This window comes from Ovis aries, chromosome 23, assembly GCF_016772045.2.
Source record: "Ovis aries strain OAR_USU_Benz2616 breed Rambouillet chromosome 23, ARS-UI_Ramb_v3.0, whole genome shotgun sequence".
Taxonomy (NCBI): domain Eukaryota; kingdom Metazoa; phylum Chordata; class Mammalia; order Artiodactyla; family Bovidae; genus Ovis; species Ovis aries.
This window is the reverse complement of record NC_056076.1, coordinates 62,115,079-62,134,426: the sequence shown is the minus strand read 5'-3', so window position 1 is coordinate 62,134,426 and position 19,348 is coordinate 62,115,079. Positions and strand designations below refer to the sequence as shown.

Below are 19,348 nucleotides of genomic sequence, written 5' to 3'. Positions count from 1 at the left end.
CAGGAGAAAGTCTTAGCAGACTTGAGATGGACAAAGATTTCTCAAATAAGACAGAAAAATAGAAACTATAAAAGAAAAAATTAATGAATTGGATCCCATTAAAGTTTAAAACTGCTTTTCAATGACACCATTAAGAAAAATATACCCGAAAGAAATTTTTTATTTAGAATGTATTAAAAGCAACTACACATCAATAATGAGCAAGCAAACAATCTAATAAAAATGAGCAAAAGATTTGAACAGACATTTCACAAAAGAATATGTATGCAGGGTCAGCATACATATGAAAGGATGCTCAACATTATTAGTCAAAAGGAAAATGCCTAACTACAATGAGATGCCACCTCACATCCATGAGAAACGGCTGTAATGAAGAAGACCAGCAACACCACCCACTGGCGTATCTTCAGGACGCCTGCAACGCTCACTCATTGCTTGTAGCAGAAAATGGTATGGCCGTTTTGGAGAACATACTGGCTGTTTCCTATACAATTAAACATGTATTTATCATCTGACTCAGTAATTTCGCTCCTAGTCATCTACGAAAAGAGAAGTGAAAATGTATGTTCACACAGACTTATGGGCATAGCAACACTATTCACGGGCTTCCCTGGAGACTCTAGTAAAGAATCCACCCGCAGTGCAGAAGTGAGTTCACCCTGTGAGTTGGGGCGATCCCCTGGGGAAGGAAATGGCTACCCACTCCAGTATTCTTGTCTGGAGAATCCCAGGGACTGGGGAGTCTGGCAGGCTACAGTCCATGGGGTCACAAAAGATTTGGACACAACTGAGCAACTCTACAACAATTATTATGTATAGCTGCCATACCCTGGAAGCAACAAAAATGCCTGTCAATGAGTAAATGGATAAACAAATGTGGTTTATCCAGATGATGGGACACTGCTTGTCAGTAGAAAGTAATCAACTACTGATATCCCAACTAGCCTTATGAATCTGAAAACACAGTGCCGGGCGACAGAAGCCAGGCAGGAGAGAGGACACAGTCTGAGCCCAGATCCGCCCTGGAGCGATTGGAGGCAGGTCAGCTGTTGGCGGAGCAGGGTCTGTTCAGGGACAGCTGACTCAGAAGCAGAGCAAAGAACCTTGGAGGATGATGCAAGTGTTCTGCATTCTGGGTGTGATAGTGTTTTCATGTGCGAATTTATCAAAATTTGTCAAGTTCTAGGCTTAAAATGGTGTGCTTTATGATCACATTTATTTCACAATATCAAAATGCTCATGAAATTGACAAGGAATAATCCACTGTTGGAGCTGAGGACGAACATACGGGAATCCTCTCTGCCTGGCAGATTGTTTTATTTTGTTTGGCGTTTTGAGTTTTAATTTATGTTTTGCTAACGTGTTTCTCTATTCTCTTTCCTAGGCTCAGTTTGCCGCACTATATGCTAAGAAATAAAAAAGCCACACATGAACTGAATACAAATTTTTGTTTTCTTTTACTCCGGTATTATAATCTACCAAAATATTAGAACTGGTGGGCGTCTCAAAACCCCTAGTCCACAGTCTTCACCAAAGAGACTGCTCCTCGCCATTAGTGCACGAAAGTACAAGGCATTGATTTCCTACAGGAAAACAGTGGAAGGTCATTAAGGAGCCTTGAGTTGACCTGCTATCTGCACATCACAAGCAAAACATTTCCGTTTCAGGAAAAACTGTAAATATATACACTACTGCAGTCATTAATCATTGATTTTGATGGTAAGGCTGGAATTCAAGTAAAACAATTTTTTAAAGAGCGGGTATTTCCATAAGCCTGTGAACACCCCGGCACCGGTGGTGGTGGTTGCTTTACGCCAAGGCAGGGACTGTACTAAGGAGAAGAAAATCGGCCAAAGAAAAGGACGCTGTCGGACTTGTTGTGCCTGATGAAGAACAGGAAAGGGTGATTGCAGTGAAAACGTTCCCAGTCCTGGGCCGGCGTGACGGCGAAGCCCACAGCGGTGGCGGCCGCAGCCTCCGTGCCCGCCTCGGTCAGCTCCAGCACCGACCTGTGCAGCAGCCTCTGGGCGCGCAGCCCGGCACCCTCGGGGCTCCCCGAGAGGCCGGCAGCGCACAGCCCCGCGGAGGTGGCTTCCAGGTCGTAAGTGCCCGCCACCCGGAACCGGGGCAAGTGCAAGTCCACGGCCCTCTCTTCCATACGCCCCACGCTAGTCCACTCTATTAACGTCTCAGGAGTTACTTTATCTATAATCTGTTAAGGAAAAAAAGAGGGAAGAACGGCTTGATCATCAGTGCAAATTCAAAACAGTGCAATACTAATTATTAATATTAGCTTTAGTAACAAGTGAGACCGAAATTTTATTTCACTCAACTGCTATATATATATATATATATATATATACATACACATATATATACACCAGCCACTGGTCTTATATTTCTATATTTAAATTATCTGTGTCTGTATGAAAACTCTATCGCATATAAATAAATTTTTAAAGTCATTTCTTATTCTATCAATTTAATATCTATTATTTCATTTTTTACTATTCCCCTTTAATCTTTGTCTACATATGTATTATATAATTTATATACTCTTATATAATGAGTATTATCATATAGTTTATATATTACTATATTATAAAGAACAATTTATAAAATTATAATGAATGTAATTTATATTACTATGTATTTATATAGTTGCAACTACATTGACTATCTACTTTTCTCGTCATAAAGTAAGCATGTTTTCACAGCACTGCATATGTCTAAGTAGCTTCAAACAGGCAGAAGCTGATAAACTCCACCTGACACCCGTCCCTTCACTCATTTTGCTTTACCGTCTGAGCCCCCAGGGAAGCCCTTCACTCACTTTACCATCATCTAAATACGTGTCAAGTGGACGCCGATAGATACTGTGGGTTCGGTATCTATTAATAATAAAATTATGATCATTATTATATAGATTTCAAGCCGAGCATCCTAGTGTCTGACTCTTTGCAACCCCATGGACTGTGCCTGCCAAGCTCTTCTGGCCATGGACTTCTCCAGACAGCAATACTGGAGTCGCTTTCCATTCCCTTCTCCAGGGGATCTTTCCTACCCAGCGATGGAACCTGGGTCTCCTGTATTGCGGGCGGATTCTTTACCATCTGAGCCACCATGTATTTAACGAAGATGTTGCTGATTTGGCTCAGAAAGTAAATTTTATTCTTGAATTATTTCCCTACAGTAATTCCCACAACTGGAGCTTTTGAGTCAGATTATGAATACTTTTAAAGCTTGCAGATAAGTGCTCGTTAGAACAGTAAGCAGTGCGTCAATCTCATAAAGCTTGCATCCATCCTGTCATTTTGCTTTCCCAACATATTTGCCAACATGTAATGCTGCTAATGGAAAAGGCAATGGCACCCTGCTCCAGTACTCTTGCCTGGAAAATCCCATGGACAGGGGAGTCTGGTGGGCAGCAGTCCATGGGGTCTCGAAGAGTCAGACACAACTGAGCAACTTCTCTTTCCCTTTTCACTTTCATGCGCTGGAGAAGGAAATGGCAACCCACTCCAGTGTTCTTGCCTAGAGAATCCCAGGGACGGGGGAGCCTGGTGGGCTTCCATCTATGGGGTCACAGAGTCAGACACTACTGAAGCGACTTAGCAGCAGCAGCAATGCTGCTAAACACATTTCACAGAAGCAGAATAGCATCTAGTATCTTAATAATACAGCACCCATCAATTTATTGAGCACTTTCCAAGAACTGGAAGCATTCTAGGCAAGTGTTTTTCATGTCCTACATCCATTCTGGATGTTCCTAGTGGCTCAGACAGTAAAGCGTCTGCCTGCAATGTGGGAGACCCACGTTCAACCCCTGGGTCGGGAAGATCTCCTGGAGAAGGAAATGGCAACCCACTCCAGTACTCTTGCCTGGAAAATCCCATGGATGGAGGAACCTGGTAGGCTATAGTCCACAGGGTCGCAAAGAGTCGGACACGACTGAGCAACTTCACTTTTCAGATCCGTTCTAGGGTTAGGGTTAGGGTTAGTCCAGGATGTATATGTATATGTATGTGTGTGTGTGTGTGTATATATATTAATCATTACAACACACATTAAGAGCTATGGAACTCATTTTATAAATGAGAAAATATTAAGGTTCAAAGAAATTATGAAACTTCAAAGGGTAGAAAGCTACTAAGTAGAAGAACAGGGATTTAAAACAACCTTCCTGTTCTCCAAAACACAGGCTACTCACCACATCAATATTTTAACTACAAAGTAGCTCTAGTTTGAGTGTTAGTCACTCAGTTGTGTTTGACTTTTTTCGACCCCATGGACTATAGCTTGCCAGGCTCCTGTGTCCATGGGATTTTCCAGGCAACAATCCTGGAGCAGGTTGCCATTCCCTTTTCCAGGGGACTGTCCCACCCCAGGAATCAAACCCAGGTCTCCTGCAGTACAAGCAGATTCTTTACTGTCTGAGCAACCAGTGGGCAGGACTAAATCAAGGGATTTATGATTAAGGGTCCTATGGACTTTTATTATGAGTCGAGGTAGGTTTATTTGGAGTTAAAAAAAACCACACTGGTGAGTGATGCTGATTATGGGGAGGCTATGGTACGTGGGGCACAAGGTGTATTGGAAATCTCTGTACCTGCCTCTAAGTTTTGCTGTAAACATAAAATTGCCCTAAAAAAGTCTTTTTAAAAATGAAATGTCTGAAAAAGGAACTCAGGAAGTCCAATAGCCTGTGAATAGAATTCAAAATTGCTGTCTATGTGCATAGGTGATTTTTTTTCCCTGGGAAAGAGGGTCCACAGAGATCAACCACTTCGGAGAATGGTGGGTGATCTTTAGAACTCCTGTATGACCTCAAATGTTCATGTTATCTCATCCCCAAATATTTTAGCGTTGGTTCTTCTCGATAAACCTGGCACCATTTAATGCTCCTCTTTAGATACCCATCTTTACCTGCTGCAGAGAGAGACAGAAATATTTTCTATTTCACCAGCTCCAGATGAGAGCCCTAACTCCAGACTCACCCAGAAACAAGCTCTGAGACAGAGAGCCTCGGGAGATGCAGGCAGAACAAGGAAGAGGCAAGGCTTTACCTTCTCCAGACCGTCGATGTCATTGGGCAGCAGCAAGAACATGCTGAGGTCATGGTTTCGATACGGAAGGCCCAGAATTTTGGCTGGCACGTCCTCCAGGGTCTTGAAGCTAAAGGACTGGCGCTGTGTCATCATCAGCACAGACTTGCTCGTGCTCTGCAATGAGTCAGCAGAGCTCGAGGTGTCAAGGGGCGGAAGGCCACCAAGGGGGCTCCCCAAAGTAATTGGCTCAACCTAAGACCATGCTAAAGAACAGAGCCTAGGAATCAGCATTTTATATATATATATCTCACACTGTTGTTGCTTAGTGGCTAAGTCGTGTCTGACTCTTTGTGACCCTTTGGACTGTAGCCTGCCAGGCTCCTCTGTCCATCAGATTTTTCAGGCAAGAATACTGGAATGGGTTGTCATTTCCTCCTCCAGGGGATCTTCCTGATCCAGGGATCGAACCTGTGTCTCCTACATTAGCAGGCAGATTCTTTACCACTGAACCACCTGGGAAGTCATATACCATGTACATTTGCTCAAATATGACTTCAGATTCTACATTTTATCTGTAAGCATATCACACAGATTAATTAAAGAACATACCTTATTCAGCCAAAATTCCTCCTCCTTGGTATTTTCTTTCTTAAACTCCCTGTCCCATTGCCCTTTAAAATAAATTACGTTCACCACCACCAGCTTGATGGAGCTGCTTAAAGAGCCGTCTGGAAGCAGGTCCTTGATTTTTTCTGCAAATGAACAGCAACAAGAACAAAATGGGTCCATCTTCAAAATTACAAGTGCTACACGTCAGATACGATGAACATGGACGTGACCGATCGTTCAAACCTCAGCCAGGTCAGCACCTGAAGGCTTAGCTGACAAAGAGTTCGCTGGCAGAAACCATAGGAGGTTCTCACTTTGCCCATCGCCAATTTATCCCACAGGATAAACTGAGGTGTGAGGGCTAAGAGCTCAGGCTCTGGAGTCAGATTGCCTCTGCTGGCATCCAGCTTTGCCTCTCATCAGCTGAGGGGTCCTGGGTAAGTTACTTAAGCTCTCTGAGCCTCAGTTTCCACACCTGTAAAACAGGAATAAAACCTCCCTCACAGAGCTGCTGAAAGGAGTCAATGATTCCCTGTGTAGAGAAACACTTAGAATATTATCCAGCTCATAATAAGTACTCGGAGTTAGCTATTATTATTTTTAACCCATTCATTATAGCTACCTGAGGTTTAGAGATCTCTTATTTTATTGCAAAGGAGCTGATGTTTTATCTCTGGGTTCAGCCCATTCCACTGAAGTTCTGAAGACTACTGCCTTCAACCAACCCTTTGACAGGTCCTCTTTTATCCCCCTTTTAAAATTTTCATTTCCTTTGAACTGAGTATGAAGAAAAACTACAATCTAAAATAACAGATGTCTCTCTGATAACTGGAATTTTTGTCTTTTTTAATGTATCTCCCCGGTCAGGGAGCTCGATCCCACAGATTGCAGCTAAGAGGTTGCGTGCTGCAGTTAAAGACCTTGCGTGCCTCCACTGAAGATTCCACAGCCAAAACTAAGACCTGGCACAGCCAAATCCATAAATAAATCTTTTTTAAAAGTGTATTCTGAAATACTAACACTAAAGTATCAGCACTGCTCTGCAAAATCTTAACATTGCTCTCTGCTACTTCCTGCGAGTTTGGCTCGTACGGGGGCGTGAGGCGGGGCGGAGGAGGCGGGGCTTCCTCGAGTCCTTGCTGCCGACAAGGCTCAAGGCTGTCCGTGCAGGAGGCCCAGCGGCAAGGGGCCAGGCGCGTCTTTATTGAGCTGATGCTTCTCACTGACCGAGAGAAAGGAGCCCTCTGACATTTTCACTTATGGACCCAGACTCAGAAAGAAAGGTGCTCACGTAAAAGTCAAATATGACCTCACGACAGACATAAGCCAGGTATCAGGAGCCCCAAAGTCACTGCGATCCCCAGCTATGCGCAAATAATTCTCCACTACGTGTCTCCAAGAAGTTGGCTTCCTGTGGTCCTCTGCCCAATCCCCTTGGCTCTCTCCACATCTGCTGAGGCCATTCCACTGTCGGCAGTGGGTTCCCTCACTCCTTGGCTCCAGTCCTGCCCCTCCAACCTGAAATACCCATCTCAGGTCCCCGCCCAAAGCTTGTGCACCCTTATACCCTATGCAGCGTCCAGCACAGGGCTTCACTCACAGCAGGTGCTCAGAAGTGTTTTTATGATGAACGACTCATCCATACACTACCATTTGTTTGGCTTTCAACCCAGGAATTAATCTTCTTTCGACTTTCATCTGCTGCATTTACAAAATCAACAGGTTCCAGAGAAGCATGGTAATGTTTTTCAACATAATCTAAGTATTTCTTTAGGAGAAACAGGGAAGGAATAGAAATAGCTTTAAAATTCAGCTTATCCATTGCCATCATTTCTAAATAAGTTTATCTGTACATGAAGATGACTAATATCATAAGAAGAGATCTTTTTAGGGCCTGGGTGAATCGCTTTGAGTACTTCCATGCATATTTTTGTGCAGGTTCAATAGGGTTAAAGCAAAAATCAGATTGTGAAGATGAAAAAGAAGCTCCCAAAAGGTCTGGGTATCTGGAGAACAGGTCGGGAGGTGGGTGGGGTGGAGGGTGAGAGGGAGAGGTGGGAGGGACACCCCCAGTGATGTGGGCTGAGCCAGGTGCTCAAATTAGGCAGCTTGCCCCAAAGATCCCAGTCTTAGCAGAGTCATTTGGCCATTCCTGAGTACCACTCACAGACGTTGTGAACTCAGCAAAACTAACCTGAAGGAAGAGGTATGTCTTTTCTCCAAACAGCCGGTTGGCTATTTTCAGCTCATAATCATCGCTGGGCTTGCTTATCTCACTCAAAACCCTTTGGAGCTGGCGATGCATCTCTTCTGTCGCCTCCAACTTCAAAGTCAAAGCAAAGACCCAGTGAGTCATCTCAGCAACAGTAAACCTGGAGCCACCACCCTCCCCGCAACCGGAAGACACGGCAGCCTGGGGGGTCGTCCATGAGCTCGGTGTAGGTTCTGGACACCGTTCTTTCCCCACTGGAAACACCAGTTAACGACAACACAAGAAACCCAGGAACCAGCTCAGAGATTCCTGTAGCCCGGAGAAGCATGAACCCAGGAGGAGACTGCATCAAAGCCCAGCAGGACAATTCATGACGGTCACACACCAGTTTCTCCCCGCCACACCTCATGGTGTGACTGGGGGAAAACTCTCAACCCCAACTCCCTGAGGAGAGAAGCGTGTGGAGTGTGTGTCCAACACTCTGACTTTTCAGAGGCTGTCTGAGGGACTGGTTTGTGTCTTGCCTGAATCTAAGCGTCAAGAGGAACAGGCACCAGGTTGGTCCCTGAGCACAAAGGCCATCAACACACAGCCCAGTCTGCAGCACTACAAACAGACACCAGGGGGCGCTCCTGAGTAGAAGCTAGCAAAGCCGTGCGGTCATCACTGCGCTTCCGCGGTGGGTCAGCGGTACAGCACACGCCTGCCGGCGCAAGACACAAGAGAGACTCGGTTGGATCCCTGGGTCAGGAAGATCCCCTGGAGGAGGGCATGGCAATCCACTCCAGTATTCTTGCCTGGAGAATCCCACGGACAGAATGCCATATGTGAAAAGCCCACAGGTAACACCACACTCAATGGTGGAAGATTGAAAGCTCTTCACCTAGGAGCAGGCATCTGCCACCCAAGGTGAGCCTTTTTCTAGCTTGCAAAGACTCTGCTGGGACCATGCTTGGGAGAGGAAGTGCCTGACATCAGCTGTGAGCGCTGATACACTGACTGCACAACGGAGCAGCCGTTGGACCCACCTTTGCTGTACATACTCCGCAAGGAAGCCTGACTCCTCCTATATGAACCCAGCCGCGCAGACAGCCTGGCCATGTGGGATCATGAAACGAATGGCTCACACCGTTGCGGGACTTGAGCCACAATCTATGACGGCGGGAAAAGGGCTGTGAGAGCAGTCCTGGCAGACGCGGCCTCCCAGGGAGCTCTACTCGTCTCTGGATGCCAGCCCTGACCCACGGACTCTCTCCCGTGTTTGCACAGACTGTCCCGTGAGTGAGGAATACTATAGCCCTAGAGCTGGAAGAATCCCGGGAACGGGGGCGCCTCGCTGGCTGCCGTCTCTGGGTCGCACAGAGTCGGACACGACTGAAGCGACTCAGCAGCAGCAGCAGAGCCGGAAGGGAACTCAGGAAGTCGTTGGTCCTGGCCTAACAGTTTTCAATAAAACATCAACAGAGTAGGAAAAGGTCCTTAAAATAAGAAAATAATGTGATAAAAGTGTTAGTCACTGAGTTGTGTCTGACTCTGTGACCTCATGGACTGTAGCCCGCCAGGCTCCTCTGTCCATGGAATTCTCCAGGCAGGAATACTGAAGTGGGTTGCCAGTTCCTTCTCCAGGGGATCTTCCTGATCCAGAGATCAAACCTGGGTCTCCTGCACTGCAGGCAGATTCTTTACCATCTGACCCACCAGGGAAGTCTGTAGTGACAGTATCACCCACTACTGCTGCAGCGCCCATGGGGTGAGCCGCCAGGTGTCCTGGTTGCTCCACTAGACACTTTACAGAGGCTTAAAGGTGACCAGCTTCACAAACTAGCACACCTGTTAAGTGATGAAGCCAGGATTTGACCTTAACTCCAAAATGGGCTGCCCAGGTGGCGCTAATGGGAGAGAGCTCGCCTGCCAAAGCAGGAGACACGGGGAACACGGGTTAGATCCCTGGGTCGGGAAGATCCTCTGGAGAAGGAAACGGCAACCCTCTCCAGTATTCTTGCCTGGAAAATTCCATGGACAGAGGAGCCCAGTGGGCTGCAGTCCACAGGGTCACGAAGAGTCGGACACGACTGAAGTGACTCAGCACACGCACGTGCCAACTCCAAACACACTCCCTCTGCCACAGGGACTCGCAGTCTATTCGCCTTTATGGGCATGTATCCTAGCGGTTAGTGAGCACTAAAGCTGAGGTCTCCTCTTAACACTGGGGTTTACTATTGTTTGACACTCCATAAGCCACATTGTTTGGCTGCCGTTGTTATTATTGCTTAACAATAAGAATCGCATCTTCTACCCGCTTCCCCAGGGCTCCCACATCTGCCAAGTCATCGCTGGACGCTATAAGACAGGTCCTGCTGTTCGCTGTTTAGTCGCTGAGTCACTGTTTTGCGACCCCACAGACTGCAGCCTGCCAGGCTCCTCTGTCCATGGGATTCCCCAGGCAAGAATACTGGAGCGGGTTGCCAGTTCCTTCTCCGGGGGATCTTCCCAACCCAGAGATTAAGCCCACGTCTCCTGCCTTGGCAGGTGGCTTCTTTACCAGTGAGCCAGCAGGGAAGCCCATGTCGCCCCACCTCTGTTTCTTCAGCTTTGATTCTTGAGCTTTCTGTGTCTTTTTCAAAGAAAGGCACCTAGGAAGAAAAAAAAAAAAGTACCATGTCAGTGGTGAGAGCAGAGAAAAGCCCACAGGGGCCCAGTCAGGGTAAACTGCATGTCGGTTAGACAGGCCTCCGTGGCACACAGGGAACAGTGCCGTCCCTGCAAGATCACGGGAAGTTCTAGGCTGCGCGCTGATCTCACCTCTGCCAGTCAGTCCCTTCACTTGCCCCTCCCTGACGCGTCATTTCCCCCAGGAGGCTCTGTCCTTCTGGCTCTGCCTTTAATTATGCGCTTAAAGGCTTTCCCACTTCATGGCAAACAGATGAGGAAACAGTGGCTGACTTTATTTTAGGGGGCTCCAAAATTGCTGCAGATGGCAACTGCAGCCATGAAATTAAAAGACGCTTGAACCTTGGAAGAAAAGGAGCAAGCTATGACAAACCTAGACAGCGTATTAAATAGCAGAGACACTACTTTGCCAACAAAGGTCTGTCTAGTCAAAGCTATGGTTTTTCTAGAAGTCATGTGTGGATGTGAGAGTTGGACTATAAAGAAAGCTGAGCACCGAAGAATTGATGCTTTGAACTGTGGCATTGGAGAAGACTCTTGAGAGTCCCTTGAACTGCAAGGAGATTCAACCAGTCCATTCCTAAAGGAAATCAGTCCTGAATATTCATTGGAAGGACTGATGCTGAAGCTGAAACTCCAATACTTAAGTCACCTGATGCAAAGAACTGACTCATTGGAAAAGACCCTGATGCTGGGAAAGATTGAAGGCAAGAGGAGAAGGGGACGACAGAGGGTGGGATGGTTGGATGGCATCACTGACTTGATGGATGTGAGTTTGAGTAAGCTCTGGGAGTTGGTGGTGGACAGGGAAGCCTGGCATGCTGCAGTCCATGGGGTTGCAAAGAGTTGGACAGGACTGAGTGACTGAACTGAACTGAATTGCTTTGGACAAAGACACTCACCCAAAGGAATCTCAAGCATTTAGGTGCAGAAGACATGATGGTATTGGAAGAGGGGAAAGGACTTTGCTGATAGACCTGAAATCGCCCCATTCAGATAGATGCTGTCTTTTCTTGGCCCCGGATCAAGGGAGGCAGGTTTTTGAGGTAATGCCAGAGTGCTGCCCCAGAGACAAGCCTGCGGCTGGAAAGCAAGGGAAGCCCGCGCTACCTCCTGCTCCTGGGTGGCGGCGGCTCCTCGGGTCACCGGGGGCAGCATTCCAATGGTGGTTGAGATGCCCGCAGGGGAAAACAAGATGTTGCCCTCATCTGTTTTACTCAGGTCTTTGAAAAGATCCAACCCAAACCGAGCGCTTGCTGGGAGCAGCGAGTCCATGATGATTCCAGCGGGACCTGAACAACAGCAACCAGAACCCGGGCGCTCAGCCGCAGGGCTTCGTGTCGGGCCGCCCCCTCCCGCTTCTCTTCGGGCGCTGAGCCAGGACGTAGGGAGTTTCACCCTCGCAGCGAAAGGTCACTTCCCAGCCCTGCTCTTGACGGGATGTGAATCGCAAGGCGTCACCGCAGCTCTGGGTTCCCGTGTCCCAGGGAGCAGGGTGAACCCCCTAGAGGCTCTGCTCTCTCTCCTTCTGTCCGAACTGCCCGCACCAGCACCTGCCTGCCCGCCGCCCCTCCCGGCCTGCCTCAGCCTGGCCCTCCCATGTCGGGCGTGTCCCGCTGCCTGAGAACAAGGCCAGGGGCTTGTTCTGTAGGAAGGGTTGCCCTCAAGTCCAAGCAGAGTTCTCGGATCCAGCCTCAACAAGAGCAAAGTGGCCTTCTCTGACACTGTTTTCTCAGTTGCTTCAAATCCAGCACAAAGTGACCAGATACACGAGAGCTCCTAAACCCCAGTCCCTAGCTGCATGCAAGGCTGACCCCAGGCTGAACGCTCCTTAGAGGGCAGTGACAGACGTCTGGCCATGGATTAGTAACTGGGGCAAAAGAGCTTCTTTATGTAGCTTTCTATATTGCTTCAAGCTTATGCAGTGAGTTCATATGACTTTTGTTCATCTCACAAAAGTTAGAGCGCAGTTACCATTTACCAAAAATAACTAGAACATGCTTTGTATTTTCTCCTTCACCAGCTGAATCTGCCTGCAACACAGGAGACCCAGGTTCGATCCCTGGATTGGGACAGTCCCCTGGTGAAGGACATGGCTACCCAGTCCACTATTCTTTTCTGGAGAATTCCATGGACAGAGGAGCCTGGCCGGCTACAGTCTGTAGGGTCGAAAAGAGTCAGACACGACTGAGTGGCTAAAGCTTTCACTTTCACCAGACAAATTACAACTAGTTAATAAAGAAAAATCTTAAAACAAAAATGAGATTAAAGCCAATCAAAAGCCTACTCTGAGGGATTTTTGCTCTCAAGGGCTCATCCCTGCAAAGGCATTACATCTGCTGTTAAAACTTCCATTTCAATCCCATGTTTCCTTGCAAGGATTTCTTGCAGGTTCACTCAAAAATAAAATGAATTAACTTACTGTCAGACAAGATAACATTGTCACGGCTGGGTAAACACTGAGTTAAACAAAACCACCCCAAGGCAAGTTAGGTACTTGGGATTAGTACAGGAAAAGCACTTCTTTCAAACTAACAGACAGGGGGGCCCTCATAACCAGAAATCTTAAGGTGGTGCAGAAGGAACTTACCTGGTTTCTGGAAAGACAGAGGCGACAGGGCAAGGAACCAGGAAGCCTGTGCTAAACGAGCAGGTGAAGTCTTCAATTTATAGCTCTCTCTGCCTCTCCCTAGTCATCCTGGCTTGCATTTCCCGTGAAACAAGCTTCGGTTTCTCAATGGCTATTTCCCTAATAAAATTAGCATGCAAGGGTTACAACAAAACCACAGACTGAATTTTCTGTTCTTTTCTTCGTGATCACGAAGTTCTGCACTTGCAGTTGTCAGCAACTGTGTTGTGAGCAATACACACCTGGACATAGAGGAATAGAGCTCCAACTCTCACTTCTCCAAAGGCTCTCTGACATTCTTTCAGGGGCCCAAGCATAAGGAGATCTAAATTAGCCAGATGACAACATGAGACTGAAAGCAGGAATACACCCCGGGATGAAAGGGACTGGAATGACCAAGAGAAATGAATTACATCCCATCTGGGGGTGGGGGCAGACAGCGATAAGAGGTCTTCCTCCCTAATGATATAGGGGACCCTCTGAAAAGAACCATTCAGACCACTGGTTTTCCACTCTGGATGCACAGCAAAATCCCCTGGGAAACTTAAAAAAGGAAATCTAAGGCCAGGCGACCCCGGCCCACCCCCACCTGCCCCCACCCCCACCTGCCCCCACCCCCCACCACCAGACAACTGAGTCAGCATCCTTAAAGCAGGAACAGGAGTCAGAATTTTTATCACCTCAGGCGATCCTGGTGTGCAGCCAAGGTCAGGAAGCCCTGGTTTACAGCCTGGGTAAACATCTGAGTGAGACCATACTTCCTAACCACAGACGCACAGGGCGCTGTCCTGACAAGACCAGACTCCGCAGTAAAGTTAACTTCGCAGTTGCATGACTTGGGGTTACCAAATGCAGAAAAAGAAGAAAAGTATGAAAGCTAACTTCCTAGAAAAGAGAAAAGGTACTGAGAAAAACTGGAGAGGCAACACCCACACCACTCCTGTTCTCAAGGATTCTGCCCATTCATTATGAAATGTCTCATTTTAATTCATTTGCCGAACATTTGTTGAGAGTTTACTATGTACCAGACACTGGTTGTTGTTGTCTTAGTCACTAAATCGTGTCCAACTGTTTTGCAACGTCATGGACTGTAGCCTGCCAGGCTCCTCTGTCCGGGATTTCCCGGGCAAGGATGCTGGGGTGGGTTGCCACTTCCTTTCCCAGGGGTCTTCGAGATCTAGGGATCGAACCCAGGCCTCCTGCATTAGCTGGCAGATTCTTCACCACTAGCACCAGATGCTGGAATAAGTGCCAATAATTCATGAACATACAACAAGCTCACTGATTTCAGGAAAACAGTACCATTTTTGAAAACGCATTGGGAAAGTACACCTCCGAAGTCCAGCCTTTCCTGCCACCCCTAGGGTATCCCTACTGGCTCTGCTGGACCTCTAGGTGATTCTCATTGGTGAAGTGTGTGAGGGTTTGTCACCGTTGCCAAGCAGCGGATCCTAGAAGGCCATCTCAGCTCTTCCCTCCCACCTACTGTCTAAAGAAGCAGCTTAGTGAGGCAGCTGCTAAGACCATGGATAACATACGTACATACCATCTCAATATTCACAATTTGCTCAATGCAACCAAATAAAGGAAAACACTAAAAAATAAAATAAAATGATTATTTTTATTTTAATAAATAAAGCAGCAAAGATCTTTGAGCTGGCCATAGTGCTCTATGTTTTAATACGCCCACCGGTTGATATCTCCTAGTCCCTTTCTCTGTGACCCTGGACTCTCGGTTCTAGTTCCCACTTAACTCCATAAGCCCTCTGCTTTCTTCTAAAGCATTTTTTCTACCACCTCACTTTTACAGGAAAACCTGGCTTTCCCCCGAAGACCACCGCAGACCACAAAGTCTTCACCTGGGGACAACCACTCTCATCTTGCAATCAGGAGGTGAGGTCTCCATTCCTTGCCTCTCGCTTACTTCTGCTTCTCCCAAGCCTTTCTTCCTTCAGTCACCTTCAGGGTTTCCTTTAGAGATGGCCCCATCCTTTCCCCCTCCAGAAGCCCGCCTGGTCCTTGCCACACGTCTTCCTCTCCCCCTGCCAGCCGCCACCCCTCTCTGTGTCTCCACGCGCGTGTCAGTGACCTCCCTGCCCCCGGCCCTCACCTTCCCTCTGGCTTGTAGCTCATGTGCAGGGCCACGCTTTGGATGCTGCCATCAGCAGGAACTGTTCCTGCTACCAGCTGCTGGACTCTCAGTCCCTCCCTCTGGCTGTGTGTATGCATGCTCAGTACCTTCAGTTGTGTCCGACTCTGCAATCCCATGGTAATCCATAGGATTATCCTGGCAAAAATACTAGAGTGGGTTGGCATGACCTCCAGAGCATCTTCTGGGCCCAGGGATCAAACCCAGGTCTCCTGCAGGTCCCTTCGGCAAGTGGATTCTTGACCGCTGAGCCACCAGGGAAGCCCTCCTCTCTTTGCATAGATCTCATTATTGTTTTCCCTAAACCTAATTGTCAATGTCATCACAACCTCCAATCCCATTTTTCTGTCAGTTTCTTCCTTTCTGTATCAAAACGATCCTAAAGGTAGGAAATGGGTGGGTGGTTAGGAAACAGGAGACTGCTTTCTATGCTCAGGAGTGAGGAGAGGAAAGAGCTAGGCCCCAAACCGGGGCACTAATGGCTTCCCCATCCCCCACCCCAAGTTTTGGCACGACTTCCCATGTCTGTTACTGATACTGCCTATGAGTCTCATCCTTCATTAAAAGGCATGGACGCTCCAGGGCCCCAGTCGGGCTGCCCCCGCCGCCCCTGCCGCCCACTTGCTGTTCTGCCTGAGACTTCATAGTCAGCCTTTGTCAGTCAAATGATTTCCAGCTCATTGGGAGCCACCTGCCTGGGAAGCTAGGCAGCAGCCTGCCCCCAGCCAAGCCACACCTCAGGTGTGACTCACCTGCAGAAGGGTAAAGGACAGATGGGTCCCTTGCATCAGAATGAGGCCAGTTTTCTGGTGGAGCGTGTCCTCCAGAGCCCCCATAGGGTCCCAGCAGCCGGCCTCCACTTGAGGCCTCAGGGTGGCTGACTTGCCCCTTGCCCTGCCCTGTGTCTCTCTGAGGATCACTCCCCTCCCCTCCACCCCGCAAAGGACCTGAACAAGCATCTCTGTCTTTGGTTCTGCCTATAGGACAGCTCACCTGAGACAAGCGTGTTTTAATTATCTAGCCAAGCCCTTTCACTGTTTTTGCTTCCCCCAAATTCCTTGGCAAATCTTATATATAGTCTCCTTTGGATAAACTCTGTATCGGTTTATCAAGGTCTGTGAAGACCCCTCTGGGGGCTTCTCAGAACCAGCACATTAATGGAGCGAACATTGGCGTCTTCACACATTGAGTGGGAATCCCACTCATAACTACATGCTCTTCAGTGGAGTCAACACGCAGAAAGAAATGGAGAGAGACGGAAAAACAGCATTCTGTTTGTGATCAGACAGAAAACAAGTGTGTCTGCTGTCACTGCTTCCATTCAAAACTGAACCAAATCATACGATACCACTTATATGTGAAATCTTAAAAAAAAAAGTACAAATTAACTTATTTACAAAACAGAAAAAGAGTCACAGATGTAGAAAACAAACTTATGGTCACCAAGGAGGGAAAGGGGTGCGGAGGAAGGATGAACTGGGAGGTTGGGGCTGACATATGTACATCATTATTAATACATAAAAAAATCACCAACTCAACGGACATGAAATAGAGCAGACTCCTCCTGGAGATGGTGAGAGACAGAGGAACCTAGCCTGGGGCAGTCCATGGGGTCCCAAAGAGTAGAACTTGACTTGGCAATTGAACAAGAACACAACATAAATAAATATATATATGTGTGTGTGTATGTGTGTGTGTGTGTATATACATATATACAGTCTAATCAGGACCTAGTGTTTCGCACACAGAAATCTTCTCAATACTCTGCAACGGCCTATACGGGAAAAGAGTCTTGAAAAGAGTCTTAAAAAGTGCGGATAGACCTGTGCGTGCAAGCGACACACTTTGCTGTGCAGCAGAAACTCACACAGAATGTGAATCGACTATGCTACAACGAAAATCAATTTTAAAACCTGAAACTTTAAGCACTAACAATTGATAGGTTAAATCGTTAGAGTCTCAAGACTCATAGTGAAAACACAGAATAATCATTTACAAAGGAACCCACACATACATTGTAAGAATTGAAAAGTGAGCTTAGCAAATTGCTGAATGTGAGGTCAATATTAAAAAAAACATATTTTAATATACTAGCAACATACGGTTAGCAATTAAAATTTTCTTAAATGTACAATTTAAAAGATTATCAAAAAAGCATCTCATTTATTAAAACTGAAAAATGTGCAAACCTTTAAATAGAAAAATATCAAACATAATATAGAAACATTAAGAAGATTTAAGCAAATGGTGGGAAATATTTTGTGGTTTGGAAGACTCAATACTGTAAAAATTTCAATTCTCCCAAAATTGATAATTACAATTTCAATCAAAATCCCAAGAGGTTTCGTTTTTCAAAAAATTAACCAGCCAATTCCAAATTTATATGGAATAGCAGAGCACCAAGAATAGCCCAAATGCTCTTGAAGGAGAAGAATGTAAGACCTGTTCTATTGGAGGGCAAGACTTGTCATTAAACACTTAAATGTGGTTTTGGCAAATGATAGGCCAGAACAGAGGAGGGCATGGCAACCCACTCCAATATTCCGGCCTGGAGAATTCAGTGGACAGGAGCCTGGTATTAGAAAAGACCCTGATGCTGGGAAAGACTGAGGGCAGGAGGAGAAGGGGTGACCAAGGATGAGATGGTTGGATGGCATCACCGACTCCATGGACATGAGTTTGAGCAAGTTCCTGGCGCAGATGGCGCAGACAGGGGAGCCTGGAGGGCTGTAGTCCATGAAGTCACAAAGAGTCAGACATGGCTTAGCAACTGAGCAACAAGAGCAACAATGTTTTTAAGGTTTATCTATGTACTTTTGAGGGTGCTGGGTCCTCACTGCTGCTCCTGGGCTTTGGGGCCACGTCTAGCTTCTTGACCCATCTAGTTTTGGCCCGTCTGGTTTCTTGGCCCGTCTAGTTCTGGGCTCGTCTAGTTTTGACTTGTCTAGTTCTGGGCTCATCTAGTTCCTGGGCTCATCTAGTTCCTGGGCTCATCTAGTTCCTGGGCTCATCTAGTTTTCGCAGCGGAAGCTACTCTGTGGTTGCAGTGTGGGCTTCTCATTGCAGGAGACACGGGTTCGATCCCTGGATCAGGAAGATTCCCTGGAGAAGGAAATGGCAACCCACTCCAGTATTCTTACCTGGGAAATCCTGTGGGCAGAGGAGCCTGGCAGGCTACAGTCCGTGGGGTCACAAAGAGTCAAACACAACAGAGCCACTAACACACACGTTATATTTTCAGCTCCCTGCTGCTAAGTCACTTCAGTCGTGTCCGACTCTGTGTGACCCCATGGACGGCAGCCCACCAGGCTCCCCCGTCCCTGGGATTCTCCAGGCAGGAACACTGGAGTGGGTGCCATTGCCTTCTCCTTTAGCTCCCTAGTAGTCTTCTTCTATTTTATTCCATTCTTTCACTTCTTATCACAGCTGACTTCAGCTCCAATTCCATAAATGTGAAGCCTCCTTAAATCTGAGTCTTCAGGCCAAACACTGTCTACACCCCGCTTCTGGCTCTTGCCGTAAGTAATGTTCTGAAGTCTCATGGCGTGATGTATCCCATCCTTATTTGGCACTACTTTTTTCTGTAACCCTGTAGGTTTCTCCCATGTATTCAGCCTTGGACATGGGCTGGTTTATCCAGAACCTCTGTCAACTGACAAAACCTGCGTGGATTTCCATCAGCCCCACTGTCATGCATCTGGCTGCTTCTTAAATCCTTTTTGCCATTTGTAGTTAAAACACTGTTTGATGCACTAATATGGATATCATTATTTATAAGCAAAATTGTGCATTAGGTTATGAGAATTTTTAAATTAAATATTAAATATGGAGAATATACTGGTAAGAGGTGTGCAAATATGGGGATACATTTTGTGGAGCTTTTATTGAGTAAGAAGAAAAGAATAAGACATTAGATTCGGAAAAGCAAGAATACAACATTAGCAAAGAAAGAACAACTCTGAAGCTGGCATTCAACCTGGGAGCAAAGAAATCCACGGAGGCAACCGCTCCGCCTCCTTTCCCCGTCACCC

General features: G+C 46.9%; 1 protein-coding gene across 6 annotated transcripts; it reads right to left on the bottom strand.

Annotated features, from left to right (window-relative positions):
- Positions 1 to 1,441: 1,441 nt before the first annotated feature.
- SERPINB13 (serpin family B member 13) lies at positions 1,442 to 13,182 on the bottom strand. 6 transcript variants are annotated; one of them, XM_012103836.4, is made up of 8 exons: positions 13,130 to 13,182; positions 11,650 to 11,831; positions 10,446 to 10,502; positions 7,852 to 7,980; positions 7,308 to 7,425; positions 5,658 to 5,800; positions 5,067 to 5,222; positions 1,442 to 2,212 (listed from the first exon to the last, which is right to left on the bottom strand). In XM_012103836.4, the coding sequence occupies exons 2-8, from the start codon at positions 11,812 to 11,814 to the stop codon at positions 1,832 to 1,834; spliced, it is 1,149 nt and encodes a 382-aa protein (XP_011959226.3). In that variant the 5' UTR covers positions 11,815 to 11,831; positions 13,130 to 13,182; the 3' UTR covers positions 1,442 to 1,831. The 6 variants fall into 6 exon arrangements, with proteins under 6 accessions (XP_011959226.3, XP_042095087.1, XP_042095088.1 ...); XM_042239153.1 differs by lacking the exon at positions 5,067 to 5,222; XM_042239154.1 differs by lacking the exon at positions 11,650 to 11,831 and having other exon boundaries at positions 10,412 to 10,502.
- Positions 13,183 to 19,348: the final 6,166 nt, after the last annotated feature.